The sequence below is a fragment of the Nicotiana tomentosiformis genome, chromosome 3 (assembly GCF_000390325.3).
Source record: "Nicotiana tomentosiformis chromosome 3, ASM39032v3, whole genome shotgun sequence".
In the NCBI taxonomy this organism is placed as follows: domain Eukaryota; kingdom Viridiplantae; phylum Streptophyta; class Magnoliopsida; order Solanales; family Solanaceae; genus Nicotiana; species Nicotiana tomentosiformis.
In genome coordinates, this window is record NC_090814.1 from 80,793,378 (window position 1) to 80,812,575 (window position 19,198).

Sequence of the window (19,198 nt, forward strand, 5' to 3'; positions counted from 1 at the left end):
ATGTTGGAACTCCAACGCGCGAAAAGTTCCAGCATAATATACTGAAAATTCGAGCACTTGTTAAAAGAAAATATATTTTGATTCTCAAAATACTAATAGTATTTATTTATATTTTATACATAGGTGTATAAAAAGTAAAAGGGTTGATGCAAAATGAGCATGTTTTTAAAACATGGGTCAAGTTGGGCTATGACCCATTGTTTAGCAAATCTTGACTCAGCCCATATTAGCCCAAGTAAACTTTGGACTGAGTTAGACAATCACCCATTTATTGACCTAACCCATCTTAACCCGCTCAAATTCAATCCAACCCGCTTATTTTGACACCGCTAATCGGACACCATCAGTGAATCTTTGTGTAAATTCGCAACATGACTATAAAATATCCAGCAGAGTAGAAGAACGAAGAAGAATGAGAGAAATGAAATGCAATAAAAAGTGCGTGAAATAAAGTGGAAACCAATTGTGGGGCAAAATAAGGTAGTACACGTGGTTTAGTTTTATCAATTACTGCCCATACGTGTCAATTGGAAATGGCATCTATAATCACCAATTTACCCTTACACAAAATTGAAATTTCTAATGTACCCCTGTTCGTACACCAACTCCCATTTCTAATGGAGTATACAGTAATGATATCGCTTGTTAGTACTCCTTATTCATTTTTGACTTCACTCCCTTTAATAAAAATAAATAAAATATATTTTTTATAATTTTACTCATAACAATAATAATAATATTTTCAAAAGTCTTGAGAAATAAGTAATTAATAATAATGGCAAATCAAAAAAAAAATTATCTTTCTTCTAACTTAATATAAGTCAAATTGAAAATATATTTTTAGTATAATAAACACATAAAAGTGAATGGATGGTGTACCTTTTATGTCTTCGCACGTAACATTTTAAAAATAAAAATTGAAATAAGGAAAAGTAAATTGGAATAGTAGAGGTTCGAAAAGATAATAGCGTAGATTTTGAAGTGTACAATAATATCTAGGCTAATTAACGTGAACTTGAACCACATATATATTTGGGGTTTTCTATTTAGAAGACTCTTAAAGTAAGTATCCTTACAGAAGTAACTAACACTTAGAAATAAGAAATAATTCTATACCATTCTCTAGAAATACTAACTTCCACAGTACTACTCGGTGGAATTGCACTCATAAAAACATAGTTCAACGTGAAGAAGCTTTCAGTCTTCTGGTGGTGCATATCTTATTCAAGGTTACACAAGGAGTTTTTGAGCTACATACATCCATAACTCGTGAAAAACAATACAGGACAGACCAGAAATGTCCTCCAGAGATTTACATGAATATCATGATTTTGAGTACAAACCAGACTAAGAAAAAATATGTCTGGATACTATCAAGAGCTCAATAGTTAAAGCAACAAAAAACAGCAAGGCTGCTAGGACGTGACCCGGAATCCTACCTCTGAAAAATCAAAACTGGTACGTACTACTTTTATCTTATTATATATTCCCTTGCTTGGTACATTTTCTCAATGGGAGAAGAAAAACAAGACAACTGCTGACCAATAACAAGGATATTATCACTGTAAATGCAGCAATCCTCTCAAGCTGTACTGCTGGATTCAGTTAACCACTTCCAGACTCTAAGTTGACCTGATTCATCACCGGTAAAAAATAAACCACCAGGACCGATCTCGATTCGACGAACGACCTCCTTCGAGAATATTTTCCCCCTCTCGGAAAAGCTAAACAGAAGAAGTAATGTTGTAAAAGATCCATTTAATAACAGGAACCAACAATGAATTCCAACAACAAAGGCTGAGTGTGAAGCTTACGATGGCAAATCATAGACGCGAATTGTTTTGTCATTGCAAGAGCAAAGCAATACAGGCTTTGCTTCTGAATCATGCATGCCACAGAGAGCTAGCACACCCTACAGATAGACAACATTGTTAAATGACAGAGAAAACATGTCCAAAATGGGAAAAGCTCATTGTTTATCAAAAAGGTTATGCATTAACTACATCATCAGAGTTTGATAGATAAAGCAAGCAAGCTTCATTCTTCTGATCTATATGCAATTACACAAATCACTAATGCAATAGTGGATTCCAGAATTGTATAGCATGATTTAGAATATGCGTTCAAACTCCAAAATGTGTAACGTTTTGGCAGATCTCGGGCACTGATTTTCTATTTTTTCCAGACTGAAATAGATAACTAGACATAATAAATAAATAAAAGTTCTAGAAATCAAAGATTTCTCAAAATTAAAAGGTTTTTCAGAAAAGAAAATGGACACCCTGAAATAATAAATAAAAAAGTACTTTTCAAAATGCGATGGAGAAGACTCAGATTGACTATCTCCTCCTCAGGAGGGGTGACAGAGGACTGTGCAAGAATTGCAAGGTGATTCCGGGTGAGATACCCACGACGCAGCATAGGCTCTTGGTGATGGACGTTGGTATTATGTTAAAGAGGAGGAAAAGGTCTACTCGAGGAAGACCGAGAATCAGGTGAGGAGCCTTAACTAAGGATAAAGCCCAAGAGTAAGAGGGGCGGTTATCGGCTATGGGAGCTTAGAGGAGCAGTGGTGACGCGAGCACTATGTGGTCAGCGACAGCAGACTGTATTAGGGAGGCTGCGAGAGAGGTGTTAGGAGTCTCGACGGGCGTCTCTAGTGGGCACAAAGGAGACTGGTGGTGGAATGAAGTGGTCCAAGGTAAAGTGGAAGCGAAGAAGGCGGTGTACCTGAAGTTAGTGGGGAGCATAGATGAGGAGGAGAGGCGAGCGTGCATGGAGAGGTATAAGACAACTAGGAAGGAGGCTGAGATGGCGGTCACGGAGGCTAAGACTGCGGCTTATGGTCGTATGTACGAGGAACTGGGTAAAAAAGGCGGGGAGAAGAAGTTATTCCGGCTGGCCAAGTTGAGAGAGAGGAAGGCACGGGATTTGGACCAAGTGAGATGCATCAAGGACGAAGATGGTGGAGTATTGATGGAAGATGCCCAGATTAAGAGGAGATGGCAGACTTACTATCATAAACTTCTGAATGAAGAAGGGGACCGGGATATTGTGCTAGGCGAATTGGAGCATTCCGAGAGTCACCGTGACTTTGGGTACTGCAGGCGTATCGAGGTTGAGGAGGTCGTAGGAGCTATGCGTAAGATGAGTAGAGGCAGAGCGACCGGGCCACACGAGATTCCGGTGGAATTTTGGAAGTGTGTGGGGGAGAACAGGTTTGAAGTGGTTGACTAGATTGGTTAATGTTATTTTTAAGGCGAAGAGGATGTGGATGAGTGGAGGTGGAGTACGGTGGTCCCATTGTATAAGAATAAAGGTGATATCCAGAGTTGTAACAATTATAGGGGTATCAAATTACTGAGTCATACCATGAAAGTGTGGGAGAGGGTGGTTGAAACGAGGGTGAGGATGACAGTGGATGTATCCGACAACCGGTCCGGGTTCATGCCGGGTCGTTCGACTACAGAAGCTATACACCTTGTTAGGAGGTTGGTGGAACTGTACAGAGAGAGAAAGAAGGATCAGCACATGGTCTTTATTGACCTAGAGAAAGCGTATGACAAGGTACCTAGAGAAGTTCTCTGGAGATGCCTAGAGGCAACAAGTGTTTCGGTTCCCTACATTATGGCGATTAAGGACATGTATGATGGGGCTAAGACTCGGATTAGGACAGTAGGAGGCGACTCTGAGCATTTTCCGGTTGTAATGGGGTTACACCAAGGTTCTGCGCTCAGTCCGTTCTTATTCGCCCTGGTGATCAACGCGTTAACACCATATTCAAGGGGAGGTGCCATGGTGCATGTTATTCACCGATGACATAGTTCTGATTGATGAGTCGTGAGCCGGTGTTCACGAGAGGCTGGAGGTTTGGAGACAAGCTCTTGAGTCTAAGGATTTCAAGTTGAGCAGGACGAAGACTGGAATACCTGGAGTGTAAGTTAAGCGATGAGCCGAGGGAAGTGGGCGTGGATGTGAGGCTTGAATCACAGGTCATCCCGAGTAGAGACAGCTAAGTACCTTGGTTCGGTTATCGAGTGGAGGGGAGATCGACGAGGATGTCACACACCGTATTGGGGTAGGATGGATGAAGTGGAGGTTAGCATCTGGAGTCCTGTGTGACAAGAGAGTGCCACCAATACTCAAAGGTAAGTTCTATAAAGCGGTGGTTAGACCGGCCATGATGTATGGGGCTGAGTGTTGGCCCGTTAAGAACTCACATATCCAGAAGATGAAAGTAGCAGAAATGAGAATGTTGAGGTAGATGTGCGGGCACACTAGGATAGATAAGATTAGAAATGATGTTATTCGGGAGAAGGTGCACGCGGCTCCCATTGATGACAAGATGCGGGAAGCGAGGCTGAAGATGTGGAGGTCGAGTATTAGAGTTGTAGGTTAGGATGTAGTTGAGTCTTGACTTACTTCGTACCATTGTGGGACTAGCCAGGTAGGGTTTTTGTCTAAGATAGCTAGTGACAATGTTGTGTTTTACTACTTCGCTTTTCAGTGCATATCCTATTTACTAGCTATCGCTTTTGCTTTGCATCTTTCTTCTGCATTTCATGGTGTTCCTATTTTTCCTATGATCGTTGTGGTGATACTAATATTGTCTCCTTTTGTCCGTTTGTCTTTTTATTTTCTTGAGCCGAGGGTCTTTCGGAAACAGCATCTCTACTCCTTTGGGGTAGGGGTAAGGTCTGCGTATACACTACCCTCCCCAGACCCCATTAGTGGGATTTTACTGGATTGTTGTTGTTGTTGTTGTTGTTCTCACAATTAAGAATGTTTCAGAAACTCATAATAAAAGAAAATGTTGTTTGATCACCAAAAATAATAATTATGACATAAATTAGATGACCCTTTTTTAAAAGTTATACTAGATGGCCTTTTTAATTTTCTACCAATTAATTAGTTGTTTTCTTATTTGATATTTCTACCACTTAATGCTTTAATATAAAGCTATTTGTTGAAATAGTTAAATATTAAAACACAACAAATATGCCTCAACCACAAGAAAGTTAGAAATATTACACATGATACGTAAGAAAATAATAGCACAACATATTTTCTTTATATGATCACTTTTTAGTTTTTACAACCAACAAGAGATCAAGAAAGGAACAAAATACTCTATTTTATTATTTTACTAATCTATTTTTCTCTAAGTAAGTTTATTCACATAATTAGAGAAACAAGAATGTACTGACTGAGTACAAAAGATCCACTGGATTTAATTCTCCAAGTGTGTGCAGACTAGAAACTCCGATACTGCCTCTATATCACCTACAAATTTCATGTCACAACAATATTTCACATTTTGTCGACATTTAAACTAAAGATAAGTGCTTTGTTTTCCCCTCAAAGCACCTATGTTTCTTTTCAAGATAAACCGTCCGAAATATACTAAAATGAATACAGATTTATTAAGTTCCTTCAACAACCTTTGCTAACTGGATACTGCAAGTTCAAAATTTACTGGCATCACATGCTGTCCCCCATAAAGGTTCAGAAACATGCACCAAAGTTTTCACATATTTTTACAGTGCAAGAGGATGTGAACTGTTTCTGCAGAACTTCATTAAAAAAACATGTTCTGCTTCTCACAAAAAAAAAAAAAGGAAATGTTGTACAGTTTATAGCCTCTTTTCTGCAAATTGTGCGGTGTCAAGCAGCAAGTATAGTGTAGGACAGTCCAAGCAAAGCAAGTCTGTAATGTTGGCTATGTTGCTGCTGCAACCGTGTTGGATCATCCAAAAATGCACTACTTTTGGAGGATTTGACATACACCCGGCGGCATTACCGGAGAGTCCGAGCAACCTAGGTTATTTTTTTCAAATGATAAATTAAGATAGCAAATAAAGGGCCCTACGGGGAAGCAACATAGGTTATTGGTGCACTGGTTTTCCATATCTTCCTCCAAGGCTATTGACAATTGTCTCAAACATGACCTTTCAGAAATTTACCATCCCCTCCAGCCATCCAATTTAGAGAATCACTTTGGTCTTCAATCAACCTAACCTCCTTTAAATGTTACAGAAGATAAGTAACACTACCATTCTTACAGCGGTTGAATTTTCCGAATCCAATCCCCCTACTGAGATACTACCAGACGCACAGAAAAAAGCACCTTCTTTAATGTTCCAATAGAAAATCAACTCTATTGATCTCCCAGTCATTCCAGTTCCTCCTAAATTGGGCATTCCAGTTACACCCACTGAGACATTCCGCTAGAGAGCTTTATTTATTAATCAAAAGCATGTATAAATCTAGAAACCTGTCTTACAAAGTAGTATTATATATCTGCTAGACTGCCAACAAAATATCCTTCTTCCTATTAGATCTTACTTATCTAGGAACTATTCCTGGAGACTTCTAATGCATTTCCAAATTGCAATTCTATAAGATAAGGTACCAGATCTAGTCCACCAGTCATTTTATGTCTTTTTTTTAAACACCTTTCACAGTTCTTCTCTTCCAACATTATATCCCCAGCCATATTCGAACAAGAGACTCTTATTATGCAGTCATAAGTTCCCCGCCATTCGGCCACTATATTTTAAGATTGCTTTACATCACACTAAGGTGCAGCTCCTTCCTATCCTGATTATCTTCCTATAGAAAATCATTTCTTAATGTGTTACGATTCTCAGTTCTATCTGGAATATGCACCATGAACATTCGATAGGTTAGCGGATATACTATTATCTAAGTCAATCTTTCCTAAAAGAGACATATTGCTTCTTCCAAAGGCACCAGCTTTTTTCATTTCTTTTGTAGACTCCATTGTCATGAATTTTGCTCCCAAATGCGGCCAAAGATAGAGGGTAGGAACATTTCTATGTTGCCCAAAATAAACTGCCGTGAATAAATAGTTTTCCTTGGCAGATTCATATGGAGGCCAGACACTGGCTCGAAAACCAGTAATATAAAACCCTCAGATATAGTAGTTCTGTTTCTTCAGCACCACATAAATTAATGTATCATCAGTACACAGCATCTCTGAAAAGTTATCATGGTGAAACAGACTAGCCAGGAACTTCATCTCCAACGAGTTGTTTGATGACCTGTTCAACTTCCTTCTTCAATCTCTATAAATGATCTTTGTAATCATTCCTTCTATTCAACCGATACGGTAGCTAAGTTATAATCTCTCCAGTTTGTTCAAGAGATTCTCATAATTCATAATTCCGTGTGATGTACAGGATCTTCCTCTGAATTCCCACTTATTTCCATTTTGTTAATTGAGCTGCATTCATTATGAGTTTTTGCTATTCTTTAAAAGTTTAGCCTTTTTACCATCTTGTAAACCCAGAAGATTTGAGCTTTGATCTCCAGGATTGGTTTTAGATATATCGCGGTTTATAGAGCAATGCCAATTTTTTTCCCACATCTTCTCACGCGCTCGCCATCATGCTATCCATCTGTACAATTCTTTCTCTAATTCTGGATTTATTTTCTTTCAATTATTCAGACATCTTAATGTTTTTTCTTAAGGCATCTTAATGTTTTTTCTTAAGGCATCTTAATGTTTTATTCCTTTATGTCTAACTTCCACCATTTGACCACTAAATCCTCAAAACCATAACTATCTAACGCATGTCAACCGGTCGATCTCGAATGTGGTTTTGTTTTGTCTCACTCCCACACTCCAGTAAAATAGGACAAGGATCAATGACAACAGATGAGAACTCCAGGCTATACTCTTTGCTTTAGAATAAAAAAAAATCTATCAACTCTAGAAGCAAAGGTATCAATATTATTTCCAAACCATGTATATGATCCTCCGCAAGGAGGAGGATCAATTAGGGAGAACTCCAAAACCACTTCTGAAGAATCTTTATTAACTTCTGTAATTCTGAGAGCACCTGTCCACACTAATATTAGTCCTTGCTGATTTTGACGGGTATTGAAATCAGAACCACCCTATGACTCATGGCCAGCTCCATAAGCCTTCCACACGGGGAAATCCGGCGAAGGTTTTTCCTCTCGTTTCCTCAGCAGGGCCTTATAGTGTTTATTCATCCAATGCCAACGAAAGTGAATGGCAAGCAACCATCTTTTTCCTATCATTCGCAGATTCTCTTGTCCCACATCACTAAATCTTGCTCTCTTTTACTTCCATTTCCCACCCAATATACTCAATTTTTTAGCTAATCTCCTCTCTCTGATGCTAACATAATATCCCATCTTTTTTTCATTAGAGCTGAATAATAAATTAAAATCTAAATTCTATTTCAAAAATTTAAATGTTCACTTCTTTTACAGCATTTAGTTAATTTTTAGCTTGTATGTTATACTATCTTTATTTAGCAACTTAACATAATAATTGTATGAAACATAATTATTAAGTAAAAGGCCCAAGTTTTCAGAATTCAATTCATAAAAAAAAAAAAAAAAAAAACTCAAATTTTTACTTGGCCAAAATGCCCTGTAGAACGATTTCAATATCACTGTTAACCCTATGAACCATTTTACACCATTATTACAATCTGGATATTCAAATAAAATTTTCTTTTGCTACAATTTTTTCAAACATTTTTCGAATATCTCAATTTTAAAGGAGTGCTTTCTAGTATTTTATTGCAGTTCCAAATATGTAATTTTGTATTTGTATTTTAAACAAAGCAGAGCAATCATCATCCGAAACAAACTAAAAGTTAAAAAGTTCTAATAACCCTATCATTCATTTGGGACGATGGGTGTATTAATTTTCCTTTTAGTTTGTACTACGTATATTACTCTTTTACTAATTAAGTTTAGAATATTCAATAACATCAATGTAGACTAACTTTTTGATCTAGCAAGTGTATTAAAAGTTTGAAACACAACTATAAATTTAGTTATAAAGAACTTTATAATTATTTAACGAATATTCCATCAACAATAAACTTAAACCACTTTATGGCTCTCTTCCCTATCAAGTGTATTAAAAGTTTGAAACACAAATATAAATTCAGTTATAAAGAACTTTATAATATTTAACGAATATTCCGTCAACAATAAACTAGCAACCACTTTATGACTCTCATCCCTATCAAACTTATAGATAATTCTAAGCTTCTGTCACTTTTCCTTTTCTATTTTCTCTCTTTTCTCTAACATATCATTTCCAGAAGGTAAATCCTAAAACTTGGTTTTCAACGAATGAGTTGGTTTCAGTTATGACGTAATTAATACACTGATATGTGAGCATACACCAAAACGTCATTAGGTAATATCGATAGATAGAAGTAGTCTCGTATACCTTTTCCTCTTGGTGAGTATACGTAGCCTCCAAGTTCCCACTCTCGTTAGCAGCCCAGACCTATAAAAAACAAGCACAATCAAATCAACACATGATTGAATAAGCTTAAGAGAGCTGAATTTCAAGCAAAAGAACAAACATAAACCTTTATTGTTTGGTCCAATGAACATGATAAAAGAAACTGATCCCAGCATAGAACAGACATAACAACACTTGTATGACCTGTCAAGATCTGTAGACACTGCATAGTTTCAAGGTTCCATACCTGAAGTCATGATAGCAACAGTAAGAACAAAAGGTAGCAACTGCAACATCTAGGTCAAACTGCAGAACTCTAAATCCCTAGCTTTCTCTAGGCATCAAGACGAAATAGAAAAACATAAGATGATGTGAGAATTCACATCACAGTCCAACCGACTTACTCTTATTGAATTGTCCATGGAACCAGAATATAGTCTGTTGGCTCCAACAACCAGTGATACCACATGATGGGTGTGTTCTTTCAATTGTGCAGCTGGTTCAAAACAGTTGGTGCTCCCATTATATTTCCATGCTAATATCCCATCCTGCAGTACTTCCCAGTTAATTTACAAAATTTCAGATAGAGAGACCAGGTTGTACAAGCATGCACTTCCATTCCATATCTCTTCCTTTTTTTTAAATTATAACTAACTGTATACACCTACCTCCGTACCAGCTAGGAGCATATCATTGCCAACGACAAGAGCATAGACTTGTCCAACTGGCCCATCAAGACTGAGGTCAGTTCCTGTTTGAGTATTCCATGCCTGTGAAGTTATCACGCACATCCACGAAAGGAATGAAATTCACTATATTCAGAGTGTTGTACATATATGTAAATAGGTCAGCGTATGTCTATGAGGCAAGATGCAGAGAGAGAGAGAGAGAGAGAGAGAGAGAGAGAGAGAGAGAGATGAACTGCCAGTAAAAAGAGCAGGATGGGAAAATAATTCTGTTCACAGCTCACCTTGACGAGATTAGTTAAACCAACAAAAATCCATGGTCCTTCACTAAGCATACAACCTACTTCACCATCAAAGTTGACAACTCCTGCACACTATAACAGAAGGAAGCCACAACATAAGAATTCATTCATGATCCTCCAAAGCTAGAAACTAGTCTCACAAAGAGAATACATCATCATATCCAGTGGGAAGGTTTCAGAGGCAAGAGACTTATTTACTATCTTCAAATGGAAGTCCGGAAGATGTCTATCACATAGACATGATATATTACAAGTTCCAAGATGTTTTTCCTTTAAATTCAGCTTCAAAAATAACTTTTTCCTCTCTGGGTAGCTTAGAGTTTCACACTTCCCATTGACAGCTAGCTTTCTTACAACTTGTCAAACTGAATCAATATTTTCTTTCCATTTTACTTCTTCCTTCGGTAAGGCAGTGGCTTCATTTTTTATGTTTGTAACATGCTAAACTGGAGAAGAAATTCTCCTTATCTTTGAGGCGGTGTGTGCTATTATGATCTGATGCAACCAAAAGATAACATTACTGTTCTGCACTAATCTCTTTCCTCAATTATTTTCATCATTAATTCAACAGTAAAAAAGCAAAGCTTTCACTCCCGTGCTTTTTACAGGAATTAATAGAGAAAAGTGCTTAGTTCAGCTAGCAGGGAAAGAAGCAGAGACGTGCAAGTAACATTCTTTCCTAGTTTTCCCAGTGAATTTTATACAATATCAAGATTTCAAGAGACGAAGACAATTTTCCTATTCCAATTTTCGTGCTTCATAACTTCAAAAACTGAAAAGGAAAGAATGAGGAGAACCTGTCCAGACTGGCAATCCCACACTCTTACGGTCTTGTCCGTACTCCCTGAATAAAGCTTATCCGAGCCTGATGGCAAAGCAATCCCTGCAACAACCTGTTTGCGAAATCCATTTAATTTACCATAACCATGGGCAATCTAGTGAATAAGCTACAGGTTCATCCGTGGTAGACCGCTTAGATGTGTTAACAATATGAAAACTCACTAAATAAGTACAAATAATAGATTTTGAACACAGTAAAGTAGAGTTAATGGAATGTGGTAGAATTAAGAATTGGAACTCATTAAAGTTCAAATCCTACATCCGCCTCTGACCGTAACAGCATTCCAGTTCAAATAAAACACATAATCTGGCATAATGAGTCTTCCCATACTTGTTAAACAGTATAATAATCAAGAATATACAAATTGATATCCAACATGAGTACAAATGATCACCTTTTGGTGGCCTTCGAGTTGGGTCAACAAAGTAAAGCAATCGCCAGTAGTCCAAGAATGCAAAAACCTACAAGTATTACCATATGTACAGTTCCCTTTTACCCAATAATTACAAACTTTCTCCATCTTCCTCACAACTGCACCTCCACCAGCAGCAGTTCTCCCCCATGTATTGTTGAAATTCGGATTCCTACGCATTCCTCCTCCGCCTGCACTGCCTCGATTATCATAATCCGAAGAGAAAGCATGAGGCCGCTTCGATGAAGATGACGGCATCCCATTATGCTGCTGCTGTTGCTGCTGATGTGGCGGTGCCGGTAATTCTCTGTGTAAAAAAGGACATGGAAATCTGTTGCACCTTCCTGCCCTCCAATGGAAACAAACTTTTTGCTGTTTGTTACTGTTGTTGTCCCCTCCTTGTGAATGAGGACCCAACCGTTGGAAAATGCGCTTGCTTCCATCCATATCCATTACTCCCTATACTACTATACTATCCTCTGTGTGTGATCTTCAATTCAATCGTCAGTGGATCTTTGGAAGATAAACCCAAGCGAGTGAATAGGGTTTGATCATTGACAAGAAGATCAATGAATTGACAATTGGATATTATGGAGATATGAAGAGAAGTTTGTTTCAAATCGATTATTAGGGTTTTTGATGGGATTGGGGAATTGGAAACCCTAATTTTCTGAGTTGCAGAGCAAGTAAATTTGGAGCGAGTAGGGAAGAAGGGATCCCCAATTTGTTTATTACACGACAGCGTAAACTTTACGACGACTGACGGGATTATTTCTTTTCTTTTTAATTTTTCTTTTCTTAACTAAATTCCAGAAAAAATTTATGAAAAATAGTCACGTACTATCTTTTTCTTTTTTTATTTGTGAAATCCCGGGAATTTAAAGAACTAAATAACATAGGATAATAGAACTTATTCGTCCTTTTTTATTTTATTAGTCTCCATACACGTGCATTGCCACGTCGTCTATAGAATTATTGTCATTTAGTAAAAAAAAATTATGTAAAAAACGGTAATATTTTTAACCACATTAATATTCAAAATATATTTAGTTGAACTATAAAATAGATACTGAAGTAGTAGAAATCTATCTGCATAAGCTTTAATTTGCTTTCATTCATCAAATTAATGTAAGGAGGCATGTGCTTGCTCCCTTACTTGGTATAGTTTGTCATGCTTGTATCCTCTCCATCTTTGTTTTTGGCCGAATACGGCTGGTTTTAGAAAGACTAATAAATATATGAGTATGTCTCTTTAGTTATTTTTACTATAAATTTAGAAAGACTTGTATATATAATAAGTTTTTTGTACATGAAAAACTCATCTATTACTTACTCGAGGGAATGATTTTTTTTTAAGGTATAAAACTCTATTAATTACAAAGGTATAATAAAACTTTATTGTATTTAAGGACCTTTGAATTCTAAATAATTAGTTATATGTAAGTTTTTAGGCTTCAAAGATGAATAATTTAATTATGGTTGGTTTAGTCAAAACTTTAAGCTTTTTATTTAGCTTTTTTCCTCCCTATTTCAACACATATTGGCTCAATTTTTGTCAGAAAGCAATAAAGTCATACGAGAAAATAAAACAGATCACAAAATACAAAAAGAGTTTATAGCTCCCGCCTCCATGTATGCAATTTCATTATATTCACATAAGCATCTTACAAAATTTTAAGTTTTTTATTTAGCTTTTTTCCTCCCTATTTCAACACATATTGGCTCAATTTTTGTCAGAAAGTAATAAAATCATACAAGAAAATAAAACAAATCACAAAATACAAAAAGAATTTATAGCTCCAGCCTCCATGTATGCAATTTCATTATATGCACATAAGTATCTTACGTATAAAAAAAGAGGAAATTATGGATGTGTCTTCTTATGATGATCCAAAAGGTCATTTTATGTTTTAGAACTCGAATATGCGCTCTTAAGCCTTAAAAATCTCATTTTTATCCTTCTCGATTTGCGTGCGCAGTCCGGGCAGGTTTTCGAAAAGTTTTTATGTTGAAAACTAATAAAAATAAGAATTTTTGCCTTAAAAGTTAATTTTAGTTGACTTCAGTCAATATTTTTGGTAAATGGGTCCAAATCCATGTTTTGACGGTCCCGATGGGTCCGTATCGAATTATGGGACCTGGGCGTATACCTGAAGTTATGAATTCTTGATGAAAATTAAAAGTGTGAAAATTAATTATTTTTAAGAATTGATTGATGTTTTGCATTGTTAGTACTGGGTTCGTATTTTGATTCCGGAACCCGGTACAGGTTTATTATGATATTTAAGACGTGTATGTGAATTTTGGTGAGAAACGAAATTGATTTGACGTGATTCGGACGTCCAGTTGAGAAAATAGTAATTTTAAAGTGTTCTTGAGAGTTTCAATTGATTTGGTGCTAAATTCGTAGTTCTAGGTGTTATTTTGGCGATTTGATCACTCGAGCAATTTCGTATGATTTTTTAGACTAGTGTGCATGTTTGGTTTGGAGCCCCAAGGGCTCGGGTGAGTTTTGGATAGGCCACGGGATATTTTGGACTTTAAAAATCTGGTTTTTCTGCAGAGTCTGTGTTCTGGCATGTCCTTCTTCGCGTTCGCGAAGGTACTCTCGCGAACGCGAAGAGTAAACTGAACAGCTGAGGATTTCATCTTCGCGAAGGCTCGGTCGCAAACGCGAAGCAATGGGGGCGTTACCCTTCGCGAACACGACAAGCCCATCGCGAACGCGTAGTGTTAGGCACTGGGGAGGGGCAGACAACTTTTTCTTCATCGCGAACGCGAACAATGACTCGCGAACGCGAAGACCAGGGAAGGGTAGCCTACGCGAACGTGAGCATTGTCTCACGAACGCGACAGTGCTCTCGCGAACGCGATGAACACTGTCGCCCAGCACTTAACAGAACCCAAAAACGGGATTTTAGCCAAAAATTTATTTTTCTCAAAAACCAAAAGGTGAGAGGCGATTTTTCAAGAGTTATTTCCTCCCCCAAATTGTTGGTAAGCAATTCTAAATCATTTTCTTTCAATTACTCATTACATTTCTTGAATTTTCAACCTAAAATCTAGAGTTTTCATGGTAGAATTAGGGGTTAGGGTAAAAACTAGGGATTTCGGGAATTTGGGGATTTAGGCCTCAATTTAAAGTCGGATTCCAAAACTAAATACATATTCGGGCTCGGGGATGAATGGGTAAAAGAATTTTGGTCCGAACCTCGGGTTTTGACCAAGCGGGCCTGGGGTCGAACTTTTTGGAGGAAAATTTAGGAAATTAATTTATGCAATATAATTGATTCTTTTAACAATATTTAATATTATTGAGTTATTTTTTAATAGATATGAGTGGTTTGGAGATGAATTCCAAAGAAAAAGTTGTGATTGAGAATTAAGTGGCCTTCGGAGCGAGGTAAGTGTTGTGTCTAACCCTGACTTGGGGGAATTAGGAACCTTAGATTACTTGCTAAGAGAAATTCATGTAAGCGACATATATGTGAGGTGACAAGTACTTATGCGCCGCCAAATTTACTTGTTTTCCATGTTTCTCAGTTTTTCTTATATTGTCTCATTCCTATGCCTAATTGCGATGTGGTATACTAGTGTTGTTCAATTTATCGTTCTTATCATGTTTATGGATTTTCTGGTGATAATTGAGTTTTTATTTCAAAGTTGAGATTGATGTTATGGAACCAAATATTGAGGTAAGGTTTGTACTTGTTATTCTATCTCCATGTTGATATTTATGCATTACATTATGGTAAGGGAGAGTGTTAATGCACGAAGGGTGATGCCGTGCCATATTATGAGTATTAACGCACGAAGGGTGATGTCGTACCATATTGTGAGTGTTAATGCACGAAGGGTGATATCATGCCATGATATGAGAGTTAATGCACGAAGGGTGATGCCGTGCCATTTTTATTTATTTTATGGTGAGATTGAGAGTAAAATCACGAAGGATGATGCCGTGCATTTTTTCTTACTGTATTCACTATTCCTGTTGATTCATGGTATATTGACTTCTCCGATGATCACTTTGTTGTAGTTCTTTATCTTGTATTCCCCTCAGTATGTTCCCCTCCCGACACTTCCTGTTTGGTTCTTCATTTCTGTTATTTGCATATACACTATTAAATTGTACATGTTGATTGTAGATGCCTTGTCTTAGTCTCGTCACTACTTCGTCGAGGTTAGGTTCGATACTTACCAGTACATGGGGTCGGTTGTACTGATGCTGCACTCTGTACTTTCTGTGCAGATTTTGATATCGGCTCAGGTTGATCGAGATTTGCTACTGGTCCGCTGTCCGGAGACTCAAGGTAGATCTGTCGGCGTTCACATACCTTGAAGTCCCCGTCTATCTTTTATGCCCTATTGTTTTCTTTCATTCAAACGGTTGTATTTCTTTCAGACTATTACTTGTAGTAAATTCTAGAATGCTCGTGAATTGTGACTCCAGATCCGGGTGGTAGTCATTAATACAGTTTTAAGATATTCCGCACTTAATATATTTTATCTTAGTTAATTATGGTTATTTACTGAATGGAAATAAGGAATTGGTTTAGCGATTTTTCTAATATTGGCTTGCCTAACAAGTGAAATGTTAGGCGCCATCACGGTCCCGTCGGTAGAAAATTTCGGGTCGTGACACTTCTAATCCAAGTAGGATCAAGTGTATGCGTAGTTTAAATCGAAAAAGAATTTCATCATTAGGTAATTTACAATTAGATTCTTAAATTATACAAATATTTATGGGCATAAAAGTCGATCAATATTTCGGAGATATTTTAGTCGTTCAACATTTAGCATAAACTATTCGTGCTTTTATAATAATAAAATATATATACACTAGTCTCTATGTTTGTGCTTAGCAAGAATATATTAAAAGTTAAATTCTTATTAAAAAGTAAATTACAATATTATTTATTGATGTTGGTACCTTGTGCAAAATTATCTAAATTAATGAATCTTGTGCCAAATTACGAAACTTATAATATAATAATTTTTAGGTTTAAGATGTAAAATATCTCCTATTGATTAATAAACGATCATCAACATCTACTTACTCTTGCGCCCAACTAGATTTAGCTATCTTTACCTATCATCGCAAAGTGAATATTTGGCCAGCACATCCTTATTATTTTTATCTATCACTAGGTGAATATTTTGTCCACACGATAATTTTGAGATACAACAGCGAAATATTTGTGTTACTGAAATCTTATAATCTAATATAACATGATTTAGAATATACATGATACATTCTTTATATAAATCTACATAATCGTAAAGATCAATACATATGAAGAACACCCAAATGGAGGTGAAAAAAATTGTGCTTCACGTACAAACAGTAACGTAAGATTTGATAAGTCTAGGAAATTAAAGAAAAGGACTTCAATCTTCGGGCCTCTTGCTTATTGCTTTCCTCTTTGAAGCAATAAGATTATCCAACAAAGACTATCTCTTTGAAGTAATACTTTAGCTTTCAAAAATTTAGTAGAGAATCAAATTATTAAAAAATCAAAGTTGAACGATTAATATGAATAGGAATGTTTTTCCTAAAAAATCCAAAAGATTTGGCACAAGAGTTTTTTTTTCTTTTTAAAGAAACTTTTTATAGATATGCCTTTCTAATCAAAGTTGGATTCAATTTGCTTCACGATTAGGGATGGGTAGCAAGTCCATATTCGACTTCATCAGATATCTTACATATTAGCTCATCCAAATTTTAATACTATATTAGAGGTGATTACGATTTCGTCCTTGTTTAATTTAAAATTTTAGAACTATTTTGGTCTTCTAACATTGTATTCATACTTTTATAATGATAATAATAATAATATAATATAATATAAATATAGATAAATAGATAAATATAGATATAGATAAATAGGATAAATTGATATTTTTAGCACATTTAGGATGTTATGGTTTCATTTGAGTCATGTTTTTAAAAAAGAAATCAAATTAATTATACTGATTTTTTAAATATATGAACCGAATCAAACTAATTAAGTCAGTTTTTAATATCACTTTTTTGTTTTTTTTGCAAAAAATAACTATTTATATTATATTAAAGAGGAATAGTACCAGGAGCATGTGGAAACATAGTTAAAGTCTTAGGGGGACCTCGGGTTGGGTCAGGTAAATACTAATACTAGTGGTTCCATCCTGGGGAATACAAAAGGATCGTTCAAGAGGACTTTGTAAACAGGTGGAGGGCGTAAGAGCTGATGGTGCCACTCTTCTAACAAAAAGTTTGCTTGATTGGTCGTCCTCCAAAGCCCTGCGAACAAAAGGTGGTGGTTGTCCAAAAACAGTGATGCATGCCGATTTATCCATATGACTTCCAGTCTTTGCTAGTAAATCAGCTACTTGATTTTGCTTTTTGTAAGTGTAAAGTATGACTGGATCATCCAGACGAGTGAGCAAACCCGCAATCATGTATAAGATTAGCATAAAGGATGTGATGTCAGTAGTAAAGTAATGATTGTTTGTGCGTCTAGGTTCATGTAACACCCTGTACATTCGAACTAGGTGTGGGTATGTAAAATGGGTATTAATTTGATATTTTAGACATATGAAGTCCTAGCGGGATGAGTATGGGTGAAAATAGTTGTTTCAGAATCAAGATGGAGAGTGCGGTGCATAAGATTCGACAAAATCGACTAAGTTTACAAATAGTCTGTCTTCCAGCAGAATTTAGTGAAAATGTGTAAGAAATTTGGGAAAACTCTAAACATGAAAGTTGTAGGCCTTTGAAATAGCGTTCCAACGATATATTGTGTAGCCTGAACGGATCTCTGTTCAAAACGTTATGTGCATTTTATAGAGCAGTGCGCAATATGCGTGCCCAGGTGCGCGCCTGGAGGGTCACGTGCACGGCTGCGCACTTGAGGCAGTGCTACTGCCATATTGCGCGGTCAGGCCTTCAGGTGCACGGGGAACGCACCTAGAGGGTCATTTTAAAGCCCTATTTCGTCCCCCACACCCCAAAAATACAAAAACTTGTTCTAGAAAGGGGAGCTCTCAAGAACCCAACTCCTTAAAAGTCCCTCCACCATCCAAGGTAAGTTCTAATAGTGATTCTAAGTTAATTTCAATTTTTCAACATCTTATTAACATGGGTAAATCCTCCATATCATTAGATATTCGATTGGGACATCATTGTTGAGAGAAGAAACCCTAGAACTCGAATTCAAGAGGATTGAATTTCAAAAAGGTAATGTCTTCACCCTCTAATTGATTATACCATTGGATTAATGATTATAGACTCTATGTTCATGAGATATGAGTTGATGGTTTGATAAAAAAGCATGAAAAATTATAGGTTTGGTTTGTTGATTGCTGATTATTGGTTAAGGGTATTGTTTATCTTTGGTGAAGAAGAATGATTTTGATTATAAGAAATTTGAGATTTTAGAATTTATCTAGGAGCAAGAGAATGGCTTGTTGGGTGTAGAAACACCATTAATAAGGGCTATGAAGTTTTATGTCACCAAGTGTTTGATAAAATGCCTAAGTGACCAAAACATGACTATTGTTGCTAATTTGGAATCCCTTTGACTTGTATTGATATAGATTAAAGTTGAAAGGGTTGGCGAATGTTGTATTATGCTCAAGAGCAGGAAGTTAAGGTATGTGAGGCTAACTCTCTATGTATGGAAAAGTTAATGATTCTCCCTACACTATGTTTCT

The 19,198-nt window shown here is 36.5% G+C and overlaps 1 protein-coding gene across 1 annotated transcript; it reads right to left on the bottom strand.

Moving 5' to 3' along the window:
* Nucleotides 1–1,179: 1,179 nt before the first annotated feature.
* LOC104117031 (zinc finger CCCH domain-containing protein 48) lies at nucleotides 1,180–12,224 on the bottom strand. The gene is made up of 9 exons (XM_009628010.4): nucleotides 11,486–12,224; nucleotides 11,048–11,143; nucleotides 10,233–10,322; nucleotides 9,931–10,032; nucleotides 9,667–9,810; nucleotides 9,390–9,509; nucleotides 9,245–9,304; nucleotides 1,815–1,912; nucleotides 1,180–1,724 (listed from the first exon to the last, which is right to left on the bottom strand). Exons 1-9 carry the CDS (start codon nucleotides 11,954–11,956, stop codon nucleotides 1,583–1,585), a joined length of 1,323 nt encoding a protein of 440 aa, XP_009626305.1. The 5' UTR covers nucleotides 11,957–12,224; the 3' UTR covers nucleotides 1,180–1,582.
* Nucleotides 12,225–19,198: the final 6,974 nt, after the last annotated feature.

What these genes read in the sequence shown, in the direction of transcription:
- LOC104117031 (XM_009628010.4), bottom strand. Translation starts at nt 11,956, where the DNA reads ATGGATATGGATGGAAGCAAGCGCATTTTCCAACGGTTGGGTCCTCAT. An exon ending in AACTCGAAGGCCACCAAAAG is followed by an intron (nt 11,144 to 11,485) that starts GTGATCATTTGT and finishes TTTCGCAAACAG; the next exon opens with GTTGTTGCAGGGATTGCTTT. An exon ending in GTTTAACTAATCTCGTCAAG is followed by an intron (nt 10,033 to 10,232) that starts GTGAGCTGTGAA and finishes ATAACTTCACAG; the next exon opens with GCATGGAATACTCAAACAGG.